At 40.8% G+C, this 26,380-nt stretch overlaps 1 protein-coding gene across 18 annotated transcripts in view; it reads left to right on the top strand.

Moving 5' to 3' along the window:
* nrcama (neuronal cell adhesion molecule a) overlaps positions 1 to 26,380 on the top strand; it is a 60,766-nt gene that overhangs the window by 9,251 nt on the left and 25,135 nt on the right. For 16 of the 18 annotated variants that reach the window (XM_031284823.2, XM_031284820.2, XM_031284826.2 and 13 more), the window contains exons 2-3: positions 13,249 to 13,299; positions 26,069 to 26,249. In XM_031284823.2, the coding sequence (XP_031140683.1) occupies positions 26,156 to 26,249 (94 nt within the window). In that variant the 5' untranslated portion in view covers positions 13,249 to 13,299; positions 26,069 to 26,155. The remainder of the gene's footprint in view (positions 1 to 13,248; positions 13,300 to 26,068; positions 26,250 to 26,380) is intronic. The other 2 variants (XM_035995977.1, XM_035995976.1) reach the window with 1 other exon arrangement.

Here is a 26,380-nt window from a genome sequence, read left to right as displayed (position 1 = left end):
ATGGTGCGGCTCCAGTTCAATGGAGCGCCCATGTGTCCTCGATCCTACTCGTCTGACCCCAGAGAGAAGGCCTTTCTGAGGCCAGCCCACCATCAATAAGTACCCTCTGGTCGTACTGAAAGAATGCCTTTGTAGAAAAAGATAAACTGTCCAGCGAGGGAAGGGGTAGGGTGGAGAACAGAAGCAGTTCTCAGTGTGTATAAGTCATCTATCAACTTAAGATGTCTCTGTTAATTGATAAACCAATGTATGGCAGACAGAGCCCCATCTTTATGGGCCTTGAAGAGAGAAAGGGACAGTTGAGTAACATCGGTCTTGTTGTTGACATGCTTTGTTTAGTCCTTTTTAATTTTATTTAAACTGCATAATGGACTTGCCCACACTGTGTGGAAATCCCCACACACCGCACATGTACATGTAGTACAGTGCTGCTCCAGAGAATTAAGATGACATTTTCAATGTGTTGTGTAAAGAGATGAGATGTACAGTACACACAGTGTGCATGTACTGACATTTACATGTTAAAGATAGGCCAGACTGTGACATAACACCCAACTGCCATGCTGTATTAGAAGCTCAGAATCAAAAATATATCCATTGCATACACAGGAAAGGGTAAATATTAAGTTATTGACCAAAAGTGAAATCTTTTGGAATCTACAGTATAGTCAGTGAGTTTTTTTTTTTTTTTTTTGGGCTACGTAGATACAGTAAAGAAGATTTACTGAATTACTGAATAATTACTGAAAAATGACAGTAAAACCGTCGTTTTTCTGTTCATTGATTTAAAAGCCAGTTTGATGATAATTTGCCCTTCAGTTGTGAACAGCACATATATATACAACACACCATTTTAATGTACTTTGAGCACACGTCAACAGACCAGGATGCAGTCCAGGCTTCGGGTGCTATGACTTATTGTTAGAATAAGTCATTTCCTTTTTGTTTTTGCTCAGCATCATTTGATGCTTCTGGATGCTGGCCCAAAAAAAGTCAATGGCGTTTCCCATCAGTGATAATGACCCATCCTGCCACCCTGCCACTCTAGCCACTCTGTCCTCCTGTATATCTCTTTCACCCCTAGAACTGCTGAGCTGGCTGTTTTTTGGGCTGCCAGATACTCTGCATTGTCCTATCAGAGCCAGGCTGCTTCAGTCACCTTGCCTTTTTGCACCCTGACGTAATGCACCCCCAGCTGCCGTTGTAGCACTTTAGCTCATTGCAGTTGGATGTGAGATATGAGACACTTCATTTGAAGATGTAGACATCAGCTTTGCATGAAACAAACTTTCAGTGATTTTTCTCTCTGAAACGCTGTGGACTGGTACTGATCAAAAGGAGGAACAGATTGTGACCAGGCAATTTTCTTCCAAATCAGCTACTACCTCTGCTTTCCTCATGTCTGTTCTGTGGGGAAGAGATAACCCTGATGTCCCTGCTCAGACTGCTAAGATACACAGTGATTATAATGACACAGCTAGATTGAAATCAGACACACGGCCTGCTCCGTATATACAGATATGTAGGGCCTTAGAGGATTTTAGTTCTAACATGTAAATTCACTTATCATCAACAGGAAGGAAGAACATTAGTCATTATCTTGTCAACCATATGATGTTACTTGTTTTGTTGTTCTTCAGCTAATAGCAATATGATAACCTTTGTCACAGCCTTTTGATAAGTGCATTGTTCTTTAATGGAAATGCCATGGACACAAGCTTGTTGTTACATAAAAATGATGTTATCAAAGCGTATACATTCTTTAAATTGTAATTACTTCCATGCCTGGGAGGGCTGCACACGGCTTTGCCCAGCACACCCCTCCCCAGTGTCCTCCCAGCATTTTCCCACCATATACACACTGCTGCTATTGACCATCAACCCACTCCATCTCTCCTCCACTCTCCGCTCTGATACTGATGACTCACAAAGCCCATTTAACCTTTACCCAGCGCTCGGTTGCAACCCCACTGGCTGCAAGCAGCAAATTTCACATTTTGTATTTTCTGCTCGTTTTTATGGAATTATTGGAGAATGTAGCCGTTGGCTGTGTGTGTGCTGTTGACGTTTTGTTCTTTTTTCAGCTTGAGGCAGTCCATGTTTGTCTGATATACCTCTTAAACCCTAGTATAATTTTGCCAATAAATATAGATGAAAATAAAAAGAAGAGAAAACTGGCTCAAAGACCACTGGTATTGATGACTGCAATGTATCAGTGTGTCCTTTCTAAAGCACAGGAAACCCCTTCACTTTGTTATATATTCATTCAAGCCAGTCATCCATTAAGGCTATGTGATATATTACCTGCCAGATATTCACTCTACAAAAGGCCCATTAATAAGTGGAAGAGCAGCTACTTTTCTAAAATGGGTATCACATACTTTTCCCACGCTGATTTCCTCCGTGTACACACTCACATAAACAGGTAGCACAAGCTATCAGGTGTCCCACAACTGTAGGATCACATTAACTGTCACTTGGTCAGCGATGATACAGTTGTTTGTGTCTGTGTGACTTAGTTAATTAACTGTATCGGTTTATCAATCTATCTGTACACACATCAGTACTTGACCGATAAAGCCTGTGAAGTAGGATGTGTGGTTTGCAGTCGGGGATTGGTCCAGCTGGGTCCGATCCCTCCCACTTCCTGTTTTGGAGCTCTAAGGACACTGATTGGAGCGGCACTTAGCATCACCCTCCAATCCGGGAGGAGCAATCAAGCTCACCTGCTGTTATATATATATATATATATATATATATATATATATATATAGTGTGTCAAATTGTCACTCAAAGCGGCTGTGATTACACTTGACCCGCTCGCCAACATGCCATTAGTTACGCTCTGCTTTGTCTAATGTTAAATACTATTTGTGTGCAGAAATTGCGGGACTTGTGAGACTGGGCTGGGCATTAGATCCTTTAACTGATAATGACTGTCATACCCTTTTTCCTATGTAGTTTGTGTACCTTATTTTGTTGATTCACTTTTCTGTTACCAATAAATAACTTTACTTTTACTAAAAACATCTGGTTTTATGTTTCTTCCCTTTCACCTCCCGAGCTGGCTCGTAACATTCATTGTATGTTTTAATGTTAAATAAAGCACAGCCTTGATGCAGTTCTAAACCATTTTGTGGCTGCCCAACTCTCTTTTATCTTCTTATTAATTATTTGTTCACACATCAATCTTTATCATCTGATGATTTCATGGTAAACCTGACTGATGTGTGTCTGCCTTAAATTGGACTATGCAAAAATGCATGAAATATTTTAAGGAGAAACAGTTAGGCACGCTACAGTGTGACACTGCATTCATGCAAAAATTCCAAAGATTTACATCAAATTCAAATTTAAATATTTACTGTATTTTTTAACCATCTATAACATCCAATTACTATTTTTGGGGTTTGGACTGTCAGACAAATCGAGCAATAATAATAATAATTTAATAATGAAAATAGTCTTTAGTTGCAGCCCTATTTTTAAGCTTTTTGTTGTCTTTCGGTACATTATTGACCATTATTCCTTTTTAAAAATGCCGTTTTCCTGTATTTGGCATACTGTGTGATATTTGAGTATTTAAGTCTGGCCTCATGACATAATTCTACAGTATTTAAGAAAAAAGGATGTAGAGGAATGCAGGTTGCAACGCCAAAGCTACCTACTATACATAACTGAATATTTTGCAATTCTTCAGACATTGAATTAACACCTGAGCACACCAGAACAACTTTAAGCTGCCCTAAACTGCTATTTAATGTTTTACGGAATTATAACATATTTTTAGTATGTCTATAATATAATGTATAATATATATATATATATATATATATATATATATATATATATAATATGTAGTTTTGTCCACCGTCTTGTGCTACAAGCTACCCAGGAAGACTGACTGTATGGTTGACTGTAATTGAATAATTGATATCATCTCACATATGCAAAACTATGTCTCTTTTCTTCTTGCTTAGAAGTGTGCTGTGCACTGTGACTGCTTTGGTGCATCAAAGCCAGGCCACAAAATACTATACTGAGTGATGAAATATTGAACGCTCTGCTGATCTTGTCACTTGCACTCACAATCTTACATGTAGCAGGGTCGAATTTTGGATGATTGGGGATATACTGTCTGTCAGGGAAACGGCAGAGGGATACGGTCTCAAAATCAGGTTCAGGATTTGATTGGTTGTTCCATCCTCCTGTTGTCAATTTCCTTTTACTTGAACCTTTTTTGGTGATTTGGGATTTACTCAAAACACTGTCTTTTCTCACCCTAGACCCACACCAGAGCATTCACATGAACACACAATCATTAATAGTTTGTATCAGGTATCACAAAGCCAAGTGTCAGTGTATGGGGTTGTATTGACAATAAGATTATTGATCCCTGGATTAGGCACAGGGACCCGTAGGGCATCAGTGTAGCTGAAAGCAGAGACCCCTCTTCTGAGACAGCTGATCTTTCACAAGCTCATTAACTCGAACTGGAGTGGGTTAACTCGGTTTATCTTGGTTAGCCAAAATCCCAGCAGTCAGATAGGCATTTTGTTAGACGGAGCCTCCTCTAGCCAAAAGGAGGAGGATTTAGTTCTCACTACAACCAAAAAAGATTTTCATGGCCAGTAGGGCTGCACAGTATATCGTTTTTGTGTCGCAATATCAACTGGCCCAATATACACCTCGCGAAAGGCTGCGACATATCACAATAGACACAAAACAGATTTTTTTTTGTGTTAGTTGAAAGAAATTATCAGTAGAAAACTGCACATTAAAATGTCAATCTTGTTTTAGTGGTGCCATTTATGTTCAGTATAATGTTACATTTGTTCAATAAAATAATGTTGTAAATGATTTACTTGATTTGTTGTATTTTAGCAGAATACTGAAAGCAGCAGAACTGGGTTCACTTTAATATCTGTTTATTTATCGTGAGTAATATCGTTATCGCGATATTCAACATTATTGCATATTGCACATTTTCCTCATGTCATGCAGCTCTAATGGCCAGTCATATTTTAATGCACAAAGGGCACAGAGCTGCTATTCTGCTCAATACCTCCTTTCTTTTTGCTGAGTCTGATTTCTCCTCCACGTCGCCTTTAGGCAAACCACAATTGCATGAAGTGCAAACATAATGTACCAAGTGGGACAATAAAGATGTACTTAAATGAACAATGATCAGGTCTATCGGTGTCATAGTGTAAATACTTCTCAAACAAGGCTAGTAAACATAATAGAGGATGAATTTGCACGCGAGTTGTGGACCGTCCCATTATAAATTGGCTGCTTTGCTGGGAGGGACACTCATCAGCTCAGGCAGCATCTGTTTTTAGAGTACCAAAGTGCTGACTGGGGCCTTTGTATAGAGATAGCCACTCTTTTACAGCTGGGTCCGTGCTGTCTGGCCCGCCACGAGATCAGCAACACTGGCCAACAAGGCTGTCCAGCCCTGTGGGCAGCAGTGAATAGCGTTTGCCTGTGTGTTTGTGTGCAACGAGAGATTGAGTGATAGCAAGCTGCTTGGGTCTGCCACTTTGGTTGGTCCATCACTGAGCCAATACGCTTTACTGTACATGTGAAGCTGCAGACATTAGCTGCATTCATTCAGGTTAGTACTGAGGCCTACAATATGCTTTTTCTTTAAGAAGGTGTGGCTGGAAAACTTGATATACATATTAACATGGACATTTTATAGTTTACAGGAAGGACAGATCTCTACCTCTACACTTTCCCCTACACTAATCAACATGGTTTCTGCATCGAAAGCTGCTTTAAAATATAGACTTTATTTGAGGTTTAATTAATTTCAACCCATTTTAAATCAAACATGTTTTTGTGATCTAGTTTTCAGGCTTATTATATACTTTAGGCGTTGTGATTTAACTAATGTAAGACACCGGATGTTCTTGAGTGTACTCTTCAGAGATAAAGAAAGGAAGAGGTGTTTTAGAGAGATGATTAGTTATTTGAGGAATTGTCAGAGATTGGCAGGTGTGAAAGTAACCATCTCCTGAAATATTGATTTCTTCTGCTCCAAAAGCCACATAAGGGTGTCAAAGGATAGATATAAGCAGTCCTCAGTTCTAAGATTGGTGTCATATAATGAGGTTATTGGGACACACACAGAGTGTTTCCTCAATGGATTTTCATTGTCAGACATTTTTATCCATGAAGGCTTTTAATAGCAAGAGTGTGATATTAGTATATTGTAAACCAGGCGTGGCTGAGTCTATGGTCTGTTTTTTTTCACTGGATTGACTGCTGTTGTGTGCCATTGTAAATTTGTTTAAGAAGCAGGGCAAAGGTGGTAAGCAAATATAGTAGCATGGGTCCAATTCATGCTACGGGGGATTCTGCGCAGCAAGGAAGCAACAACAACACTGCATTATTGAACCATGACAGCATCCAAATAAGTGGGACCATTTTTTCTGCTCAGGTGAGGTCGTGAATCATGGCAAATCACATATTTCAGGATGGCCTCGGAAACATTTGCATGTGGCTTCTGTTGCTTTTTAAGACTGCTTTTGTTAGCCCACAAAATTCAGGCTCCGTAGCTCTCAATTAACAAAGTCGAGAGCTACAGAGGCGAATGTTACACAACGGGCTGTTGAGTGTTTATTTGACCGCAAGGGGCCATATACAAATACAGCACTTGTAAATGTGAAAAAAGCAAAGCACACAAGCACATTTATTCAGCGAACATGAGAGCCCTGGCTACTCCTGCTTAATGCTGCTGTTTAAGTAGCGCTCTGGTTTGTCTGCTCGTAGCTCTAAGTCCTTTTTCAGAAGTGGACTGTTAATGTCAAGTCTAACTGGTCTAGTGCAGTGTGTGTTTTAGAGCTTTCACATTCAATCTAGTGGAACTGCTGAGTGGAGTGTAATTAGTCACTTTGTGTTAGCCCTGCACATGCACAGACACGCAGATGATCACATCTCACTCCAATCATGCACATACCCTACATATTAGTTTTTCCACTGTTCTCACTGTTATGTTGTGCCCAAACTGATCATGCTGTCCCAGCTGAAACGTGTGTGTGTGTGTGTGTGTGTGTGTGTGTGTGTGTGTGTGTGTGTGTGTGTTTATTTTTTTTTTTTTTTATGACAATCATTGCAACTATTCCAAACCTATCCTCTACAAAATAGACAATTCAAACAAAGGCTCTGGGCCTGTGTCCAGCAGGCCAGTTCTGAAATCCATCCATGTACAGTGGAGAGAGTCATACTGGACGTGGAAAAATCAGGCCGGTAATCCCAAATGGCTGGGGTTCACCGTGGGTTAATCTGTGTGAAGGTGCAATGGTCATCAAGCTCCATCAAAATCGGGAGTTGGGACTGATATGAAATATCATGATTGATGTACTGTCAGCAGGACATGCGTAGCCTGATCCATACCCACATTTACATACACACAGCAACCTTGAGGGAGGCATACTTGAAAATGAAATTAAAACACCATGTTTTCTAAAAATAGCTAATCCAGTAATGTCATCAACTGGCACCGATCATCTCCAGTTTTGATCCTCCTTCAAAAGAGTCTTGCGTCACACGGTTGCTGCAGGATATACCAAATGCTGCACAGCTGTGAGGTGTGAGACTAGCAGAGGAGTGAGGAGCATGCGTCGTCTTTTCTCAGTATGATAAAGCTACAATCTGGCGTAACTCTCCACGCAGTGGCTTTGTTTAACGATTAAAAAAAAAAAGTAGTGATATCCCATTTACAGTAGTCTCACTTGGTTACAGCTTCAATGCCAAACAGAATGCAGCAAGTGTAATATCTACATTTCACTGTCACAGTAAGCCGGTGGTGTCTGAGCAGCCTTTGTGTGAGCTTGTTGCTTTCTCATCACAGTCTTAAGCCTGAGAACAAGGTTTTTGTGAGGAGTCCTACATTAATGAGATCACATAGAGAAATCCCTCTCCAATGCTGTTACTAATATCAGGAGGCCTCAATCCTCTGTTCCTCTTCTCCTGCCTTTCTCTGCGTTAGGTAGAAGATATGCAGTCAATATTAGACGTCTCCCAGGCATCCTATAGCTCTAGATCCTCCACTGTTTGCCCACCCTTGTCAACAGCCCCTTTGTTCCTTACACTCTCATTTCCATGTTTCCATTTCTCATTGCCCTCCATTTTCACTCTACATCTGTCTCCATCTTTGTCTTTCTCTTGCCTCCCGTTTGTGTTGTTCCTTTAGATAAGATGGTCTCTAGGGTGCTGGCTGCATTGGCATTTTTCCAACGTGTTTATGACATGTCACGTCACTGATGGCCAAGATCTGTTCGGTTGAGCACTCTGGGTGTTATTCTGCTTGACTCTCTCCATGGTGATGCTAGTTACAGCCTGTCAGATCTCGATAGATCTGGTTTCTTTAGCAATATTTGTTTATCTTGAAAGATTTTTCCAGGCTGAAGGAAATACTCTTGATTGAATTGATAAATAAGTACAATGATAACTAAGTCTTATATTTGTCTTCATTTCTCACAGTTTCTCACATTTGTGTGTTTCTATCTCTGTCTGTTGTCTCCTCTCTAACACTGACAGATCCTATCTGAATTGTTTACAGCGTTGTCCATGTTGCACAATGGCCTCAAGGCCACATACTACTACTGTGTTTCATTATGATGGCTGAATTAGCATTAGGTGTACTGTTTACGTTAGCTTTTCAAACCCTGGGCTGTTCTTGTCAAGCTTCTGCAATTATGGTAGTACATGGCCACCTAAAAGGCTGCATTGGGATTTCTGCTACATTGTGCTTTGGGAAAGTGTTTCTTAGTTTGCTTAGTATCAGCAACACCAAGAGGGAATTCTTTACTAAAAAGACTGTAATTTTATAAGATACTCACTCAGATTAGATAAGAAATTAAACTCTACGCCAGGACTCTCTCTCACTGTGACTGATTTAATGGAGCCGACCAACATACGACAAGGTTTTTCATCTGCATTGATGGTAGCCAAACTGCCTACTAAGCTGTCTTTTTCAGACAGCTTACAAATCATGTTTTATTCTGTTTTTTTTTTGTCTGTTGCTACAGACCTCCCACTCTTCTGTTCATCCCTGTCATTCTCATGTTTCCTGTCCCACTTCACTCTCGCTTTAATACAGTCCCTATCTGTTGGGGCTGTAAAATGACTCTGATGATTGCATCCAATCCCCAGAGAGCTCTCATACCTGGACACTTTTGCAATATGCTCCCCTTTAGCTGCAGAAAGCTTAGCAGGATCAGCAGCAGAGGAATGCTACTTCCTACTGTTCCTTAATCTTGATTTATCTTTCTTGCTCTTACCATCTCTGTGTGTATGTGTGACATTCTTGATGACTCCATTGCGTGCATTGTGTGGTGTCGAGTGGGAACAGTGGGAAAGGGAGAATTGTCCCCTTAACCTCTGGAGGGAAGAAAAAAAACTTTCAGGCGGCAGTAAATCTCTCTGATTAAACCCAGCTCCCTCTGACTGCTCTTTTTGTGTGGGACTGAACTGTGTGTTGTCTGTCATCCGAAGGATGCTCACAGACTGTTACAATTAAAAAACCTTTGAATAGCCATGGTAACCAACCCCCCTCATCTCAGTTTCTGTGTTCAACACACACACACACACACACACACACACACACACACACACACACACACACACACACACACACACACACACACACACATATATATATATAGACAAACATTACAAGGGAATGTGTGGGTTTGAACTCTTCCGTGGAGACTTCTAAAGCAGCTGTAAAGGCCATCCTGACACAGGCTTGTGGCATTTTTCAAACTAGCCTTACCTTTTAGAAATTTCATGCAATTTTGACATTTTATACTTCTGTTTGCCATTCGTGTAAACACTCTAAACTATAAACTGTGCTTCTGTCTTTTGTGGGGTGCCTCAGGGGTCTATTCTGGGTCCCCTTTCATTTACCATATATGCTGAGGCAAATCATGCATTTATATAATATTCATTTTCAATGCAACTGTATGTCCTGATAAAGCCTGTGAAGCGACCACATTGCACCATTACAGTTTTAATATCCATGTGCCAGGGGATTTTGTAAATGGCAGTGTGGAACATTGTCTGTATACGACAACTAAAACCCAACCATGCACTAAACCCAACCATCTTAATTAGGTAATTTGTCTTTTTCTGTGACTATAGGTACATGAAGACAGATGTGCATGCGCACAGAACACACACATACTCACAGGGAGTTTAATAAATAACCCCAAGGCCTACACCAAAATATCATCAAGTATCACACACGCAGATGGTATGTCTGATACTTGATTAACAGACAACGTTCAGGCTCCAGGCAAAGTTATCACTGCCCAGGTGCTACCGCTTCCATAGCTGCCAAGTCACTGTGGCTACATGTCTCACAAGCGTTAATGTACTTTAGATCACGTTGCTTGGCAATGTAACACACTTTTTTTCTTACCTTGAAACTGAAAGGCAATTGCAAATGCCTTCAACCTTTTCCCTTTGTTGGTGTGCTGCTGATACCCTATATTTGTTTAAAGAACCAAATGTGTTGCTTTTGTGTTTTCTGTTGTTTGCACTGGCCAGCTCCAGGGCAACTGTTGTCTGGAACGTCTTCTCAAGAGGGAGAAAGTCGGTCTTCATTCATGGCAGCCTAGGCACTGGGCTTTAAACAATACAGATTATTTTACATGGTTTTCCTCCCGTCACTGGTGGGAGAGAGTGGGCACAGAAAAAAAGAACGGATCCATTCGGATGGCTGCTTACACCTACTTTTTAGAGTTACAAGGCTTCAACTGTACAATTTACAAAAGGAAAACAAAAGCAATTTTCCTTAACAATAATAGCAATAAAACCATAAACGCTACAGTAGAGAGCAGTGAAGAAATTTATATTGCATATATTGTTAGCAGTATCTGCCACTTCTATTAATATTGAGGCTTTAATGTTTTTTGGTCAATTGCAAGTATGTTTTCCCTCCTTAAATGGATTTCAAGCAACTTAGAATTAGATTTTGGTCACTAAGAGTGATTTTAGCCCATGTTGAAAGTATTGTCTGCTCTGTGTATGGGTTTGTGAGGATGTGTATTAACCCTTTAATGGTGAGGTGACATAGAGGTTGCTTTAATTTACTACTGTGTGTGTGTGTGTGTGTGTGTGTGTGTGTGTGTGTGTGTGTGCGTGTGTGTGTGTGTGTGTGTGTGTATGTGTGTGCCGTAATCCCCTAGACTGAGGGGCACACACACACACACACACACACACACACACACACACACGTGCACCCACATTTCTATTCATGCCTTGGGTCAGTTATTTTATCACAGCCTGCAAAATCCCCTCCCACCCCATGTACCATGTACACACGCAGCGTACTGGTTCCCAGTGGATCCATAAACCTGGGCAGCTAATTGAAACAGGAGATAGATGGTAAATCTGAGAGGTTTTGCACTGGGCTTTGGGACATACGGCTTTAGTATTCAGACATAGCGACCTCACTGAAGTTGGTATGAGGACATTCAGAGAAACACTGGCCTTTATCACCAGGGAATGTAAATGTAAATATTCACAGAGCTTTCATTTCTCATTCACACTGTTGTCATAGAGATATTTTAGTTCGTTACTGAAGATCTAGGGAACACATTAGATCTATTTTTGCTTCATGAATTTTTCTGAAGGCTCATCAAACAGATTCAGAACATTTACTCTACATAAACTGTGGAATACTTTAAAATACAACGCCTGTCAGGTCGCTCTCCAAATACACTTATTCACTTTCTTGCCGAGAGTTAGATGAGAAGATTTGATCCTACTCTCATGTCTGTCTGTTAAATATTAGCAGCCAGTTAGCTTAGCTTAGCTTGAAAACTGGATACAGGGAGAAACAGCTAGCATGGCTCTGTCTGAAGGAAACAAAATCCACATACCGCCACATTTAAAGCGCACTAATTAACACGTTACAAAAATCTAAGTGTAAAGTCAACAATTTGTGGTTGTACCTCCTAGAGTCTTGTTGTTACCATAAGTTTGCTAGGCAACCAGCAGAGACCCTTCAAAGTCACTGGTCCTGGCCAAGAAATAATCCAGGACATTAACACCCATAAAACAGCACATTCTCGTCTTCACACTTTGGTTTTTGTACAGACACGATAAAATGTGTTCATTAGTGAGCTGGTAGGTGGATTTGGTTTGCCTTCATCTCTGCCCTCTCTGGTCTCAGTTGACTCAGTTCAATTTTTGATTCAGTTCAGTCCTGGTTACTAAATTCATTCAATTCAACGTGGTACATTTACACTTTCATGTGAACTTAATTAGGTTTGGTTTGATTCCAATGGGCTGATGTTAGACATTAACAAATAATCCTTGTTTTCCGGTTTGTCTCTCTTTCTCCATCCTTCTATTTCCATGGTAATGGGTCATGGGTTGGGGTTGGGTTGGGTTGCTGGCATTCTTCCAATCTCTCTCTTACTCAGTGACAGCAGCTTCTCACCCATGTCATCGCGGGGAGTTCAAAGACCCCTTCCTCATCCTTTACAATACCCGATGAGTTCAAACGGTTCGACCTAGGCTTATTAATGGCTACTCACATAATAAGTCTTTCTCCTCTGAGCTAACTATAGTTTTAATGGCTTCACGTCTAAATTGCCCGGTGTTCTTTGTCTGTCACATTTGTTTTACTAATGTGAGATGAATGGAGAGTCCCTCCAGAGATTATGATAATGCATTCATGGTAATGAAGGGAAGCCTGTTTGCGGGAGGTGGGAGGGGGGGGCACTGTGTCATTTGTGTGTATCCCCAGCTGGAGGTAAAAGTAATACAAATGACTGGAGACATTTTGGTTATTGATTGAAGGTCCTTGTGTTCAGCAAGACACGTTAATTTACTGGGTATTCCCTGGAGAGCGAGGAGGATGTGCCCATGTATTCATGTTGTGCTGTGTGTGTGACACCCTGTATTGATGAATGGATTCAAGTCTGTTAACTTTGAGAACCAAATATGTCCCTTTCTCTCAATTATATTTGGCTACGTTCATTAGATACGTCACCCATGGACTTCAGTTCTCTATGAAGAGTTTTAAATGCTGCACCTTTGTACCAACAGTCTGCCCAATATCACCAGCGATAATAGTCGTTGCACAGTTTTTATTATTGCATGCAGAATGACATTATACCGTGTGGTGTCATGAGTGTACACTGTTTAAGAACTGGTTAGTCCAAAAGGCTAATTTTGGGTGAAAAACAGCCCCATTAATGGGTGATGTCCTTCTCATTGTCACAGGTTTGAACCACTTCCTGAAGACAGATAGCGGCTGAGATTAAATCCTCACAGGTAAGTCAGATATTGCAAATGAATGTACTTTCTCTGCTTTCCTATCGTATCTGTTATGTGGCTCTTGGTAACCCTTGGTGTTTTGTGATGTTATTCTCTGCTCCTACATGCTGTGTGCACACTGATGTTACTGGATGTGTGAATCAGCATCTCTCCTGAACACCCAAACCTCCTGTTCTAGTTTTGTATCACAATTTTTGCTAATGACCTGTCTGGCCGTGTGTATATGTTCCAGTGATATGGGCTGTTGTGTCCTGTGTGCAGTATCACCCTGAGGGGATTACTGTACTGTGGCTTGGATTCATATATGCACTAAATGGATGTACATTAGTGTGGCTATCACTGACAGCACTACAAACATATTCGTGTTTGGAAATGCACTGGAAAGGCATTTTATCAGTTTTTTTAAACCGTGGCTGTACTTCAAATACGAAAGGTCAGCATGGATGGAAAGTGCTGAGTGTTAAGGCGTGTCTTACAGCTGGCAGTCTTGGCTGTGCGCTCTTGGTATCTACATGCATTTACCCAGCAAAGTACAGTAGCTTCATGCTGTTGCAACCTCCCTGTGGCTGTGATCTAGGTGAGTTTTTTTAAGGTTTTAGGCTTGTTTTGTTGCCTTGTAGATGATAAAAACAAAATAAGTACAATTATACAGCTGCAGAAATTAACTAATAAGGGAAGTGAAAGAATATTAGTGAGTAGATGTGGTGTCAGTTTGGGCTTATGTTTAAAAGACTGTACTGTTAGTGGAAGAGTTAAAGATCAATCCCTAATTCAGCCAACATGCTGCTAAAAGCTATGCATTTTTTTTGGAATACAATGAAATGTAAACAAAACAAAAAGCCTTAAGCGTCAATTAAAACAACAACACTGAAAATAACAAAATGTCCATACCCAGAAAGGTGACAGGACAATATGAATACCCAGCATGTATTTGGACGAGGACTTTGTTTGAACGCGACTGAAAAAATAGGAGCCACATGTCCTGGCGTCACCTGCTGCTCACCTGCTGACACATGACACACTCATGTGCATACTGGACACACCACACACACAAAACAGAGAGAACACATGCTATTTCACACACGCAGGCATAATGCATGAAATAAAACAGCACATTTTTCCAAATTGTTCATTTCTATGTATTTTATTCTATTATTTCCAAAAAACAATAGTCGTTTTCCAGCGGTTTAAACATTATTGGCTTTGCAAATGTTGTATGAGGAAAGAAATGCACCTGACTCATTTGTTAGGCCTTATGGATACACACAATGCATCCTGAAGAGTAACACTGAATGTGAAGTTTTTGTTAACAAGAAAACTCTACAGATAACAGGCCAGCAGTACACAGCATGCTGTATAAGCCTTGTGGAAAACCCATAAAACTAAAATATAAAATATAACTAAATATCTGTCAGTAGGGAGCCATGTCTTAGTAAGTAGAGCAGGCGCTGCAGCACAGTATTACATAACACACCACTACAATGTTTCCACCTCTCATTACTATCACTGCTACCTGAATAGCCCCATGAGAGCACTCTACTATATTGCACTGATCCATAATTTTAACAGTGAATCATTATTACAGCAGTTTACTGAAAAGATGTCATGGAAAAGTGGTTTGAATTCAGTTATTGTAGGTTGTGGTGATGGATCTCCTCTCCTAACCCATTCTTTGCCCTCCTACAGCTTCCCCTCACTTCCTCCACCCCTCTCTCTATATGAGTAATCCTGACGAACAGATGGGTGGAGGAGAAGAAAAAGGGGCATGCCAGCTTGTTGCTCTGCCATAACGTGTCAATCAGTCCCCTCCCCCTTCTCACCTCCTGCCCCGTTCCCATCCCATCATGCACTTTTCTCTCCTATAACATTTCAGCCTGATCTACTTCAACCCCCCCATGCACTACCTCTCTTTTATTATTTTATCCTTATATTTCTATATATCTATCATTATTGTTGCCTTTTCACCACCACCATACAATTTACTGTGTACTTTCATGCACCCCAGACAACACAACATTACTAATTGTTGACACTCCATGGGGAAAAACTTTCCATTTTTCGCCCTAAGAATAGTTACATCATCAGTATGCCGAGCGTCCCATACTCCGCCTTTGAAGGGTGTGATGAAGCTGCTACAAACAAGGTCTTCAGACCTTGATCGACCTAGTAAAATGGAAAAGATGTGTACAGTAGGAACATCAGCCATAAAAGGTATAACAGTCTTGAGCTGAAGAACACACATACACTACATACAAATGCACACACACTGTAACTCACATCACAGTAAAGCCCAGAGTCACGTACCAAGGCCACGTGCATCCATCTGCTCATCAATACCTTTTACCGAGCAGTAGCATCCAGGAATAGCAATGAGACTTGGCTGGTTTACAAGCCCAGCTGGATTTATGTGGCTATGTTCACATTGTCACACTGTATTAAAATGAGACCGACTATTGATTTTAGGTGCTATTTTGCATGGTTTAGCCCATCAGCTACAAGTTTATTTTGTAAATTATACACCACTGCTGAACATTATCTAAAACATACTGTTCTATTTGTTAAGATACTCAGGGCCAGATGTACGTACATTTGCGAATGTGGCGTTATCAGCGCCATGGCCAACGCGCAGAAAGCGCATGCTGTGATACTTCAGCTCACGTCGTATTTACCAAACCTGCAGTTCATCGGGTAATCAGCGCCTTTCTCCGCCCACTATACCGTAAATTGCGCGCATCTTTCTATCATGGATCAGCCACCAAGTCGGTCAAAACAGCGAAAACAAAGATTTAGCGATAACAAAGTTGATCTGCTTGGTTGCGTGATGCGTGTTATTTCGGCATTAGTGGTGGGGAAATGTATGTATTGACTAGTGCGCTGTAGCAAAGCGTTAAGTACTTGTGCTATGATACGGCTGAGTGCAGACTGCGATATTCCCACTGCTGATGCTATGACTGTTTGAAATGATCCTGATGCCAATATTTATAATGTAGCGAGGAGTTTAACAACTGCTGGAATGGAATGTGAACGCTGAGTTGGAGATTCAATGTCATCTTTGATTTCTTCCAGTAACTGTAATATTGCATGGCTGCTTAATCTGTAACGCCTAATGATTTCGTGTTCACTCAACTGAAAAACTGTGATCCTTGTGGCAAAAATCTTTTCAGCTCGTCTCCTCGGCCTATCTTCGTCTTGCTCGGATTATTGCTGCCATTTCACCAGGAGGCATATGCGAGGAAACCCGCTTGCGGCTGGTTTACACCTGCTTTTAAGAGGCGGAGAATTTTCACCGCAAAATAGAGGCGCGCTTTCACGGGCGGTTTTTGTACATACCGCGGAATACATAATTAGGCGCTTCTCCTCCCATCTCTTTATGGGAAACTCCCACTTTCCCCTTCACCCTCCCATGAATGCATATGCATGACACGGAAAAGCGCAATTTGCCATTGTCAGTCCCCACGACAGGCAGCCTGCGCTTTTACATCAGTGCGGCCTGTTTTTACATACCTCGCCATGCTTTTACGCGCACGTTGCGAAACAAATGCGCCTGAAGTGGGCGCAAAAGCGTTAGTACATCTGGCCCTCAGTTTTTAGATAACCAAAAAGACAGCAATACATGACTAATATGGAGCAACTGCCAGAGGAAGTCACTCTTATTCTGTGGCAGAATAAGGGGTGTGTGATGTGCTGCATTTGGAAAATAATCCATTTTTTTAAAGGAATTATGTGTTTCATGTAAAGCTGATTATTGCTCAGATATTTTCTATAACATGTTGACACGTACTGTCTTTATGAAAAATGCATTGATGCAACAAATGAACTGGTACACCCAAACCTCTGTTTCCACTAGAATGTATCACTTTATAGGCTAGAAAATGATCGGACACAAGATTCAGTTTGTAGTTTTAATGTCATACAAAATTGTACATAAATACACGCACACACAAGCACAGATACACACAAATAGAACCCCACACACACACACACACACACACACATATAGCCAGCATGACCCTCTGCTCTGGCTGAGCCCACAGCTTTTGATGAGATGACCTTAGAAGGCGACACACACACACACACACACACACACACACACACACACACACACACACACACACACACACACACACTGCGCACATGGGCACACACCCAACCAAGCCCCGGGCAGCCAACAAACCAGTCCATACGCATGGCAAAATGTGTGCAATTGTCCAAATATCACAGCGCTATAATTGGATGTCAGATGAAGCGAATTGTAATGGCAGCTATCAGTAATGGCTTTTTATGAGTTACACATGGTTGAGTCTAGTGCTTAATACTGCACTCTTGGTTTAACAAAATCACAATTTACAGTAATTTGAATATATTTTTGAATGTTCATTGCTTGTATTTTAAATACATACATAATCCTTTGTATTTTTAGTTTAGAAAAACACTTAAAGAAAACTTTAGATTGAGCTTTATTTTTGTAATCATTTTTTGGGTGTGGCACCTTCTGAGATGTCCTTCCTTTCCCATTGTTTCACCTTTTCAGGGAGAATCACTCTGTTACCTGAATGTGCCTGGAGCGAAGCTGTTAAGATTCAGTTCATGGAAGGGCAGGGCCGCTCACATTCCCTGAATAGGAAAAATGAAACAGGGGAACAGGAAATGACAATAATATGCTTCTCTTAGGCTATGCATATCAGGGTTTTAAAAGTGCTGGGAGATGCATGGGAACTCACTGCAACAGGGTTAAGTTGGTTATGGGAGGAGGGCTCAGCAGCTCTTTGTCTCTTAATCTTTGGTCGTCACTATTACCAGAGACTCTGGTCTGTAGTGTAGTTGTATATTTCATTGTTAAACCATTTAATTACACAGAATAACATTACGTAGATAAATATAAGTTTCACTTTCTATTTTTCTTCTGTTGTATAAGTGCATGCGTTCTCTCCAAGATAGGTGTTTCTGCGGTATGCTGTCATATGCCTCCTTGAGCAATGTGCACAAGCTTTACCTTCTCTTTTATTGTATATGGCCTTGGTTAAGAACTTGGCTTAATGTCAAATTGGTCAAATGTTGTACATTTGTCTTTTGAGACCGTACTTCCAACACCATACTCATACAACACCCCAAGTTTTAAAACTATATTTAAATGAAGAATTATGCACACACCTATGCAGATGACACTGCCCCTTTGTATGTAAAGAATCTTGTTTTTTTGGACAGAGCAGAATTGGTTTAAAAATTGGTTCAAAACCAATTTTTCCCACCATATATTTCTACATATGCTTTTCTGTCATTACTGCACACTTTCTGAGGCATTAAAGAACCCGTTTGAATTGTGGGCATATTTTTTTTTATTCCCGGAGGCATCACCTTGTGCCCTAGAACACCCCTGCCGTTTCAGCGTTATCCCGGTGGTAAACAACATCAAGGACAATGGCCCCCCATGGGGTGGTTGTAGAAGTGCGGATGAGGGAGGGGGCGGCGTGCTGACCATCAGCACTTCACAAAGCCTCAGAAAAAAGCAGGCGCTGGGGGATTCTGCGGATGGTGCTAGAAAAACTGACCCCAAACAGGGAAGGCCCTCTGTGTGTATGTGCACACGTGCAAAAAGAAGCTGAGATAGTTTGTTGTGATTAGGTGGCTGTGTGTGATCCGGTTTGGGGGCTATAGGACACAAAGAGGCTGCCAGTTCTGTCCTTTTTACTGCAAAGAAGTGGTGTTAGTGAAAGCTTATTTTACAATAACTTGTAGCAGACGGCTTCCGATTATATGAGCAGTTGACGCTATCTTTCATTCCGGACAAGGAAACATGACTTAAGTGCTTTTGAGCAACAGTTACACTGCTTACTGACCAACAAGAATATACTGGTCATCTTTCAGGCATAAGTATCTGTCATTTTTGTGCTGTTGCAAAAGTATACAACACACAGTATAGGAATCCAATGTACAAAATGATCTGTGAACATATTTGGTGCATTTTGTGTGAACATTTCCCTGGAAATAAAACCACACCAGTAATGCAAGTTTGCTATTACCTCATCTTCACTAGAAGTTAAAAGTCTTTTTTGTTTTTAAAATAAACTCCACACCTCACCTCTGCATTTCCCAGTGTCAAGTGTTTAACAGAAAATACACATTGTATCACACCCTGCATAGCTTCTGTTTAGCTTGAGAGTGAGTGCTTTATTCCCATCCCTCAAATAATGTATCTCCTTACTTTGCAAGGTAAGGAAAGTGTAACATTATCCAACTATTGTCTGTGGCACAAATGTGCTTTAGTAAATAATACTTAACTCAGTAAAAAGATATGAAACATGCATGAATAGTGGCCCATCTATCAAAACGCATAAGCGATGCAGTGCTACCCCTTTGTTTTCCTTTTTGATCAAAAAAGTCCAGTCAAGGCTTTGCCCCTGAAGACGTAGGGCCATTTTATCACCTTACAATGGGCTTTGTTAATGGCAGACCGGTTGCTTGATGGGGGTTTTTCAAGGAGGGAGACAGAAAGAGCGATATGGGAACAAGAGACAGAGCAGATGGCCAATAAAGTTATCAAATTGACAAATATAGAGACAAGGACTAAAAGCAGGTTGGTGTTCTCTACTCGGGGTCAGCCCTTACTTCATGTGTTTACACAGAGGACTGGTATGTTAGCATGTCTTTGTGTCTCTCCTGATGTCGAATCCACTGGCATTGCTATACATTTTGCTTTCCTCCTCTTTAGACACTGGAAGTGTGTTCAACACCCCAACCCTGGCCTGCACCTTAATGTATGAGAAAAAGCAATATATTAAAGCTGCTATAGTCAGGTGTTGGTCTGTATCTGTTTATGTGTATTTTATAAAAGGGTTGTCAGTGTCCTCTTTTTCGTTCCCCACTATCTTTTTAGTTTCAGGGAGTTTGGCTTTTTGTTTCAACTACTGATATTTAAATTTAGTTTTTTTCCCCACAGTTTTAAGGGTGTTTTTTTTGTGTTTTTGTTTTAATTTTTTTTAAGACATTCAGATGCACATCCCCCCTAACAAAAGTGTAATAGTCTGCCTTCTCAAAGGTCAACAGTAAAGTTGCAGTCACGGTGGCTTCACATTTAAGCTGCAGTTTCTCTCTGTGGGTTTGTGGGGACTCTCATGGCTCACAGCTCCTATTCTAGTGACCTGGTTACTGGAGACACTCAGACTGTATGAAGGCTTGAAGGCCACCGCAGTTCAGTGTCGTCTGGTTAGTGTGTTATGATGCGTGTGCTGATTGTCTACCCAAAGGAGTGGAATTTCAGCCTGCAAAGAAAATACAACTGATGTTGAATTTAATTTAAAGACAGACTGAAAGGTATACCATACAAACTGTCATTGTGGCGTCAAGGTGTTATCAAATAGTGATCCGTCTGTGTACCGAGCAACAGATGAGAGAGTCCAGTCTGGCCGAAAGCGGTCGGACTCTGTGTCTATTGTCTTAGAAATACCTCTGTTACTGTGATCTGATGTGACTGCAGATGACTGCCCCCCCCTCCCGCCTTCTAATTCTCTTCCTGACTCCCTTTGCATCCCCACTCATCTGTTTAGTCAGGCTGTCATGCCTCAGTGTCTCTCAGTGTGACTGAAGGCTGCGGAGTGACCAACTTAGCACGTTGCTTCAGGGTTTGCAAACTGAGAGGCAGGAAGACAGTTGGGTAGTTGGGTTTGTGTCAGCAGGCTTCACGTCATTCTTTGGTGTTTGAGAGTTGTTGGCTCTGGTTATATACTGAGCATTTAATATATTCAAAGTCCTTTCTCATCTCAACTGAAGATATGTAGGGATTGCTTTTTTGAGGTAATTCCATTGAGAGCAATTCATAGTTCAATGTCCTGGTCAAAGACACTGAACTTTACACATATGGCTAAATGGAGATGTCGGTTTCAACCTGTTATGGGAAGAATTCTCCAACAAGTCCAAAGTGCTGAAACGGTTCAATAATAGAGTTGCAGTATAGAAAATAGGTTGTTTTAAAGGAATAATCTGACAATTGGATAAAATATGCTTATTTTTTGCTGAAAGTTAGGGAAGAAGATCGATACCACTCTCATATCTGTACGGTAAATATGAAGCTACCGCCAGCAGCAGGTTAGCTTAGTTTAGCTTAGCTTAGCATAAAGACTGGACAAGGGGACACAACTAGCCTGTCTATGTCCAAGGGTGACAAAATGAGAGTGCGCCAATTATCTTACCTAACTCTCGGCAAGAAAGCGAATAAGTATTTATTTTGGAAATAAGTATTTCCCAAAATGTCACATCATGACAGGATGCAATCTTTTAAACTTTCAAATGTAAAGAGCACATTAGATAAAAAAGGGAATGTTGATTAAATTGAAAATTAACAGATACATTAAGTATGTGGGTACATAGCATTCTAGTACCAAATTCCATCATGTCTGATATTTGCAGTAAGCCATTGCCAAATTATTTTGAACAACTTACAATTTAAATCTACAGCAATTTAATTTCAATAGCCCCTTAAATGCTGAATACTCAGCTCAGTCCACATGCACAAAGCAAAAGAGGGAATAGCTCCAGGTTACAGAAAGTCAATGTGTGGTGGCCAACAGGAACATAAAGTGGATTAATTCAGAAGCGTAGCTGCTGTGCGACCGCGCCACTGAATTGCATTTTCAATAAGCACTTATATAATGGTTGTGTGGTGCACTTTAATGACTTTCTGTATGGGAGTGAGTCATATTGACTCATTCATTAATGAAGACTCCTAGTACAGGCTATCATTGCAATCTCTCACTGTTGAGCAGGAAAGGGGCCATCATTTGGGAGAATGTTTGAGGATAAAGGTTTGACTTTTTTGAGGGCATACATGTATGAATGGCTTGTGGACATCTGCCATTATCATCCTTTAAAATGTCCTTTTTAAAACATTCACTGGACACCTTCCTTCGTGCAAATGTAACATTGAGGCCTAAATTGTCAATTTCAGTTTGACAAACCGGATGACACTGTGCTCATGGGCTTTGTTTAAGGAAGGATGGCAAAGAACAAAATGACAGTGGAATAGAGGAAGGAAGACAGGAAGTGAAAGAAATACAGGGACAGAGTGATCAAGATGGAAAGGCAGAGCTGCAGGGCGACTCTTTGACCTCTGGGCTTTGACCAATGAGTCAGAGAAGAGAGGGAAAGAGGAGGATGAGAGATGACCTGCCTACTAGCCAAATTTACACACTCATCCTCCTTTAAATCCTCTTTGTCATCATCTTTGGGAAATGAGCAATGGCAAATGATTACTACCCACTTAGCTTAAGGATGAATGTAAGGCTGTATATGTGTGCTTCTGTGAGAGCCTTTCTTTGGATAATATTTGCCTCAAGCAAAATGCCTTTCCACCACACAGCACAGTACAGCCTTGTGGTATAGCCTATAAATATGGAAAATTCAGGCTGCACGGTCAAACAGGTACGAAAGCTTGTTTGCCCTTTTCAGGTCAAAAGTTCCGTTTTATGGTGCATGATCATGCAAATCAAAGGCTGTAAGGAATGTCTTAAGCAGTTTAGGCCAGTTAACACTGAGTGGCATTCTAAGCTGTGGATGTTGACATTTGAACATGGCAGCTAATTTTATGTCTGTGTCTGTTTTCTGTTTGTGCCCGTGCTTGGGGAGTCATCTGTGTTGTCGACTGATTTGTTTTTTTTTACCCCGGGGCAGTTAATCTCTCTCTGCCTCTCTGGAGATGTGACCCAGGTCAGACATTATAAAACAGACAGACACACAGGACAAAATAAAGAGTTATATTAAATTTCCATGTTGGGGATTTTTTTTGGGGGAAGTAGTTGCTTTATATATAATTAGTGGGTTAGGTTAGGTTAGCTTAGCTTAGCGTAAAGACTAGAAACAGGAACGCTAGCTTTCTTGTCGAGTATTTGATGCAAAGTATCATTCTGAGCACAGAAAGCAAATAGTCATGTCCCCCAAAATGTATAACTTGTTTACTTTAAAATAGAGCTTGACCAAGCCCTACCCCCTACCTATGATAATAGGCTTTTATCACTTATATCACATATTATATATTAGAGCTGACATGCAAAGAAAATTGCTGAGCAGTTAACTGTAGCATTTTGATATATATATTTGACTTTCTCAATTGAAGTTTGAATTGAGAATGTGTCTTTATTTAGTTATATTTCTTTTAAAATTAAAGTTTCTGATAATAAAGTTTTTTGGAATGTTAAAATGAGGATGTCGGCTGACATACAGTACTGCAGATTTTATTATTATTATTATATTCATAAATATTCATATAGGCCTCAAAACTAGAATTGGTCTTACCCTACTTTAAAAGGAGAAGGTCAGTACATAAATTGATGCCCCATTTAATATTTCACACGTCTCGTATCACACTCTCCCCTCAGGGCAGGGTTCAATGTTTTGTTTTCTGGTCGGGCAAGTAAAAAAAAATATTCTAAGTACATTCTTACTGGCCCCTTTGCAATAGCGAACGTCCTTCTTCCAGGACGCTTGAAACACTCTCTTTTGCTCGTACGCAGCCATCATCATCTTTTTCTTCTTCAAACAAGACAGCCGCTAGTCATGCGTCACTACTATGCGTCAACTCAATTCTTGATTGGCCAATGGCACATTCAAATCAAACAACGTAATTTATGATATGATGATAATCGGAAAACATGATTCAAATTCAAATCGGGCAACCCTTATTGTTGAACCCTGCCTTAGGGTATAGAATTTCACTTTCCCTTTCCTCTCCATCCTCTATAATGTTTTGAATGTCTTGATTTTCACCTATTTGTACATTCTGTTAATCAATCATCCATCTCCCCTTCTCCTTTTTGTCACTCATTACCTTATTTATTTTTTTTTTTTACAAAAGTCCCATTTATAAGCAGCCCTACCAGGTGAATGGGGGAATGGGAGAAAATGGCCAGAGGTCCAGCATGGCTTAATATATGTGTCGCTGTGGGGGAAGGACTTTTTTTGCTGCAACAGCATGGAGCATTATTGTTATTAATCTGAAGATGGGCTATTACATTTGCATAATATAACATTGCCTTTTTCACAATGAGATTAGAAGATTTAGCATGCATGGCCTGCTTTCAATGCATTCACTGCATAACATACATTGAGTTGCTCTCTTTCTCTCTCCGTTGGCTTCTCTCTCGATTAACTAGTGAGAGTAATATCAAATAGGACGTGTCGGCGTAATTAGCTGTGTCCTGGGGGTGTATCAGCTCTCACACTCTGCCTAGCTCAGCTAGATACAATCTGACACACTACTTTCTGTGTGTGTGTGTGTGTTTGTGTGTGTGTGTGTGTTCATTACCGATACTCTCCCTATGTCATCAGACATGCCTCCTCTCCAGCAGAGTAGAGACGTAACAGACCTGACTCCCAGCCAGCTTGATAGTTTCACCTTCAAATGCCTCTGAAGACTTCAACCCCCCTGTGTATTTGTGCGTGTGCTCTGCCTGTGTATCCACGTGCTTGTGAGTCTATATTTGCAAAGATGCATGTGCATGTCATGAATAATGAAGATGTCAGGGTGGACTGAGCCATTTACCTGACAGCAAAATCCATCGCAGCCTGCTGACAGGACTTACTGTCTCCCATACTGTGATTTAACTGGCTCATGCAATGGAAAACATTTTATCTATTTCAAAAAATAATTTAGTCCAGCACTGATAATTAATGTCTTTGTCTAAACGTGAAGAATTTAATATTGTGTCGAAGACAGAGCAATTCATCAAAAACATTGTATGCACAGGAGTATCTTGATGTCATTGGTGCAGTGATATAGTAATACCAATTTGCTAATAAATGAGTTCTGGCTAATGCACATGTGACAGAGGCTCACACACTGCAAGACAAAGCACATAAAAGGAACACACACACACACACACACACACACACACACACACACACACACACACACACACACACACACACACACACACACACCACACACACCACAGACAGACAGACACAATGTCCTACTCCCCATTAATGCCAACATGGTTCTATGTGTTTGTGGTGGCTGTACATATCAATCTGTGTCCACCACCATGCAACAGAAGCTAACGCTCATGGGCCTGCACTCATGTGTAACTTTGATCCATACGACACACTGGCAAGGATGCTTCCACTAATGTGGTGCGTTTGTGCATGCAAGTGCCAATCTGTGTGCAGCTATATCTGCAGCAGAGTTGTGATTGTTCCGGCCGAGTGCGCTCACATGCCATATGTTTACAGGCAAACACGTGTCAGATGGGACAAATCTTGCCGCACATGGGATGTTCTAGTAAGCAGTGGCGATCTTGTTTTGAGAAAAATGCATTGTGAAGACAGCTAGCTCCACAAAGATTGCCTAAACAGTCCATGTATTATTCGAAGAATATAGGACTGCAGGATGCTTAAGTTGTTTAAGTTAGAAGGACTAAAATCAAGTTTGTTTGGACTTTTCCTCCTGCCAAAGTCGTTACGTTGGCAGGATGACATGCTATCCAACGGACAAGCCACTTGTGATCCGTGACTTACACTCCCTAGTTTGGATGTTGAGCTTTAAGAATGTCAATGAACTTGCAGCAAAGTAAACTTTCCATTCGTGGTTCAGACTAAATATTCTGTGTACCCACATCTTTCCTTTTATTGGACTGATCTTATATACATTTCACATTTTGAGACTTGTCAGTGTATGCACTTCTCATTAAAAGACAATTGTGAAGACCCATTTTGGAGATCACGTAGTCCAAATAAATCCATTAAAATAAAATCTGCTCTTTTTTGTACCTCTCTGCAGTGTGGATTCAGACTTTGTCACTCCGTTGACTGCCCTGATCGCGTCGTTGAATCTGGACAGAAGGTTTTCATCGTGACACACCTGACCATGGACAGGAACAGGAAGTGGGTGCCAGGCTTCGGAGCCGTGTTATTGATATTCTTGAGTCACACAACCTCAGCGCTGGAAGTGCCTCTTGATCGTAAGTATTGTCCATTTCATGATCACTTTTACTATGATTACCAAAATAATAAATTCTAAAAAAACTCTTTTTTACCAACTATTTGCATCAACACTTGAGGCTCTATGGGGAACTGCAATGGAAAATCCATT

Source organism: Sander lucioperca, chromosome 20 (genome assembly GCF_008315115.2).
Source record: "Sander lucioperca isolate FBNREF2018 chromosome 20, SLUC_FBN_1.2, whole genome shotgun sequence".
Lineage (NCBI taxonomy): Eukaryota > Metazoa > Chordata > Actinopteri > Perciformes > Percidae > Sander > Sander lucioperca.
Note: the sequence above shows the minus strand (reverse complement) of the source record. Positions and strands in the feature narration are given on the sequence as shown.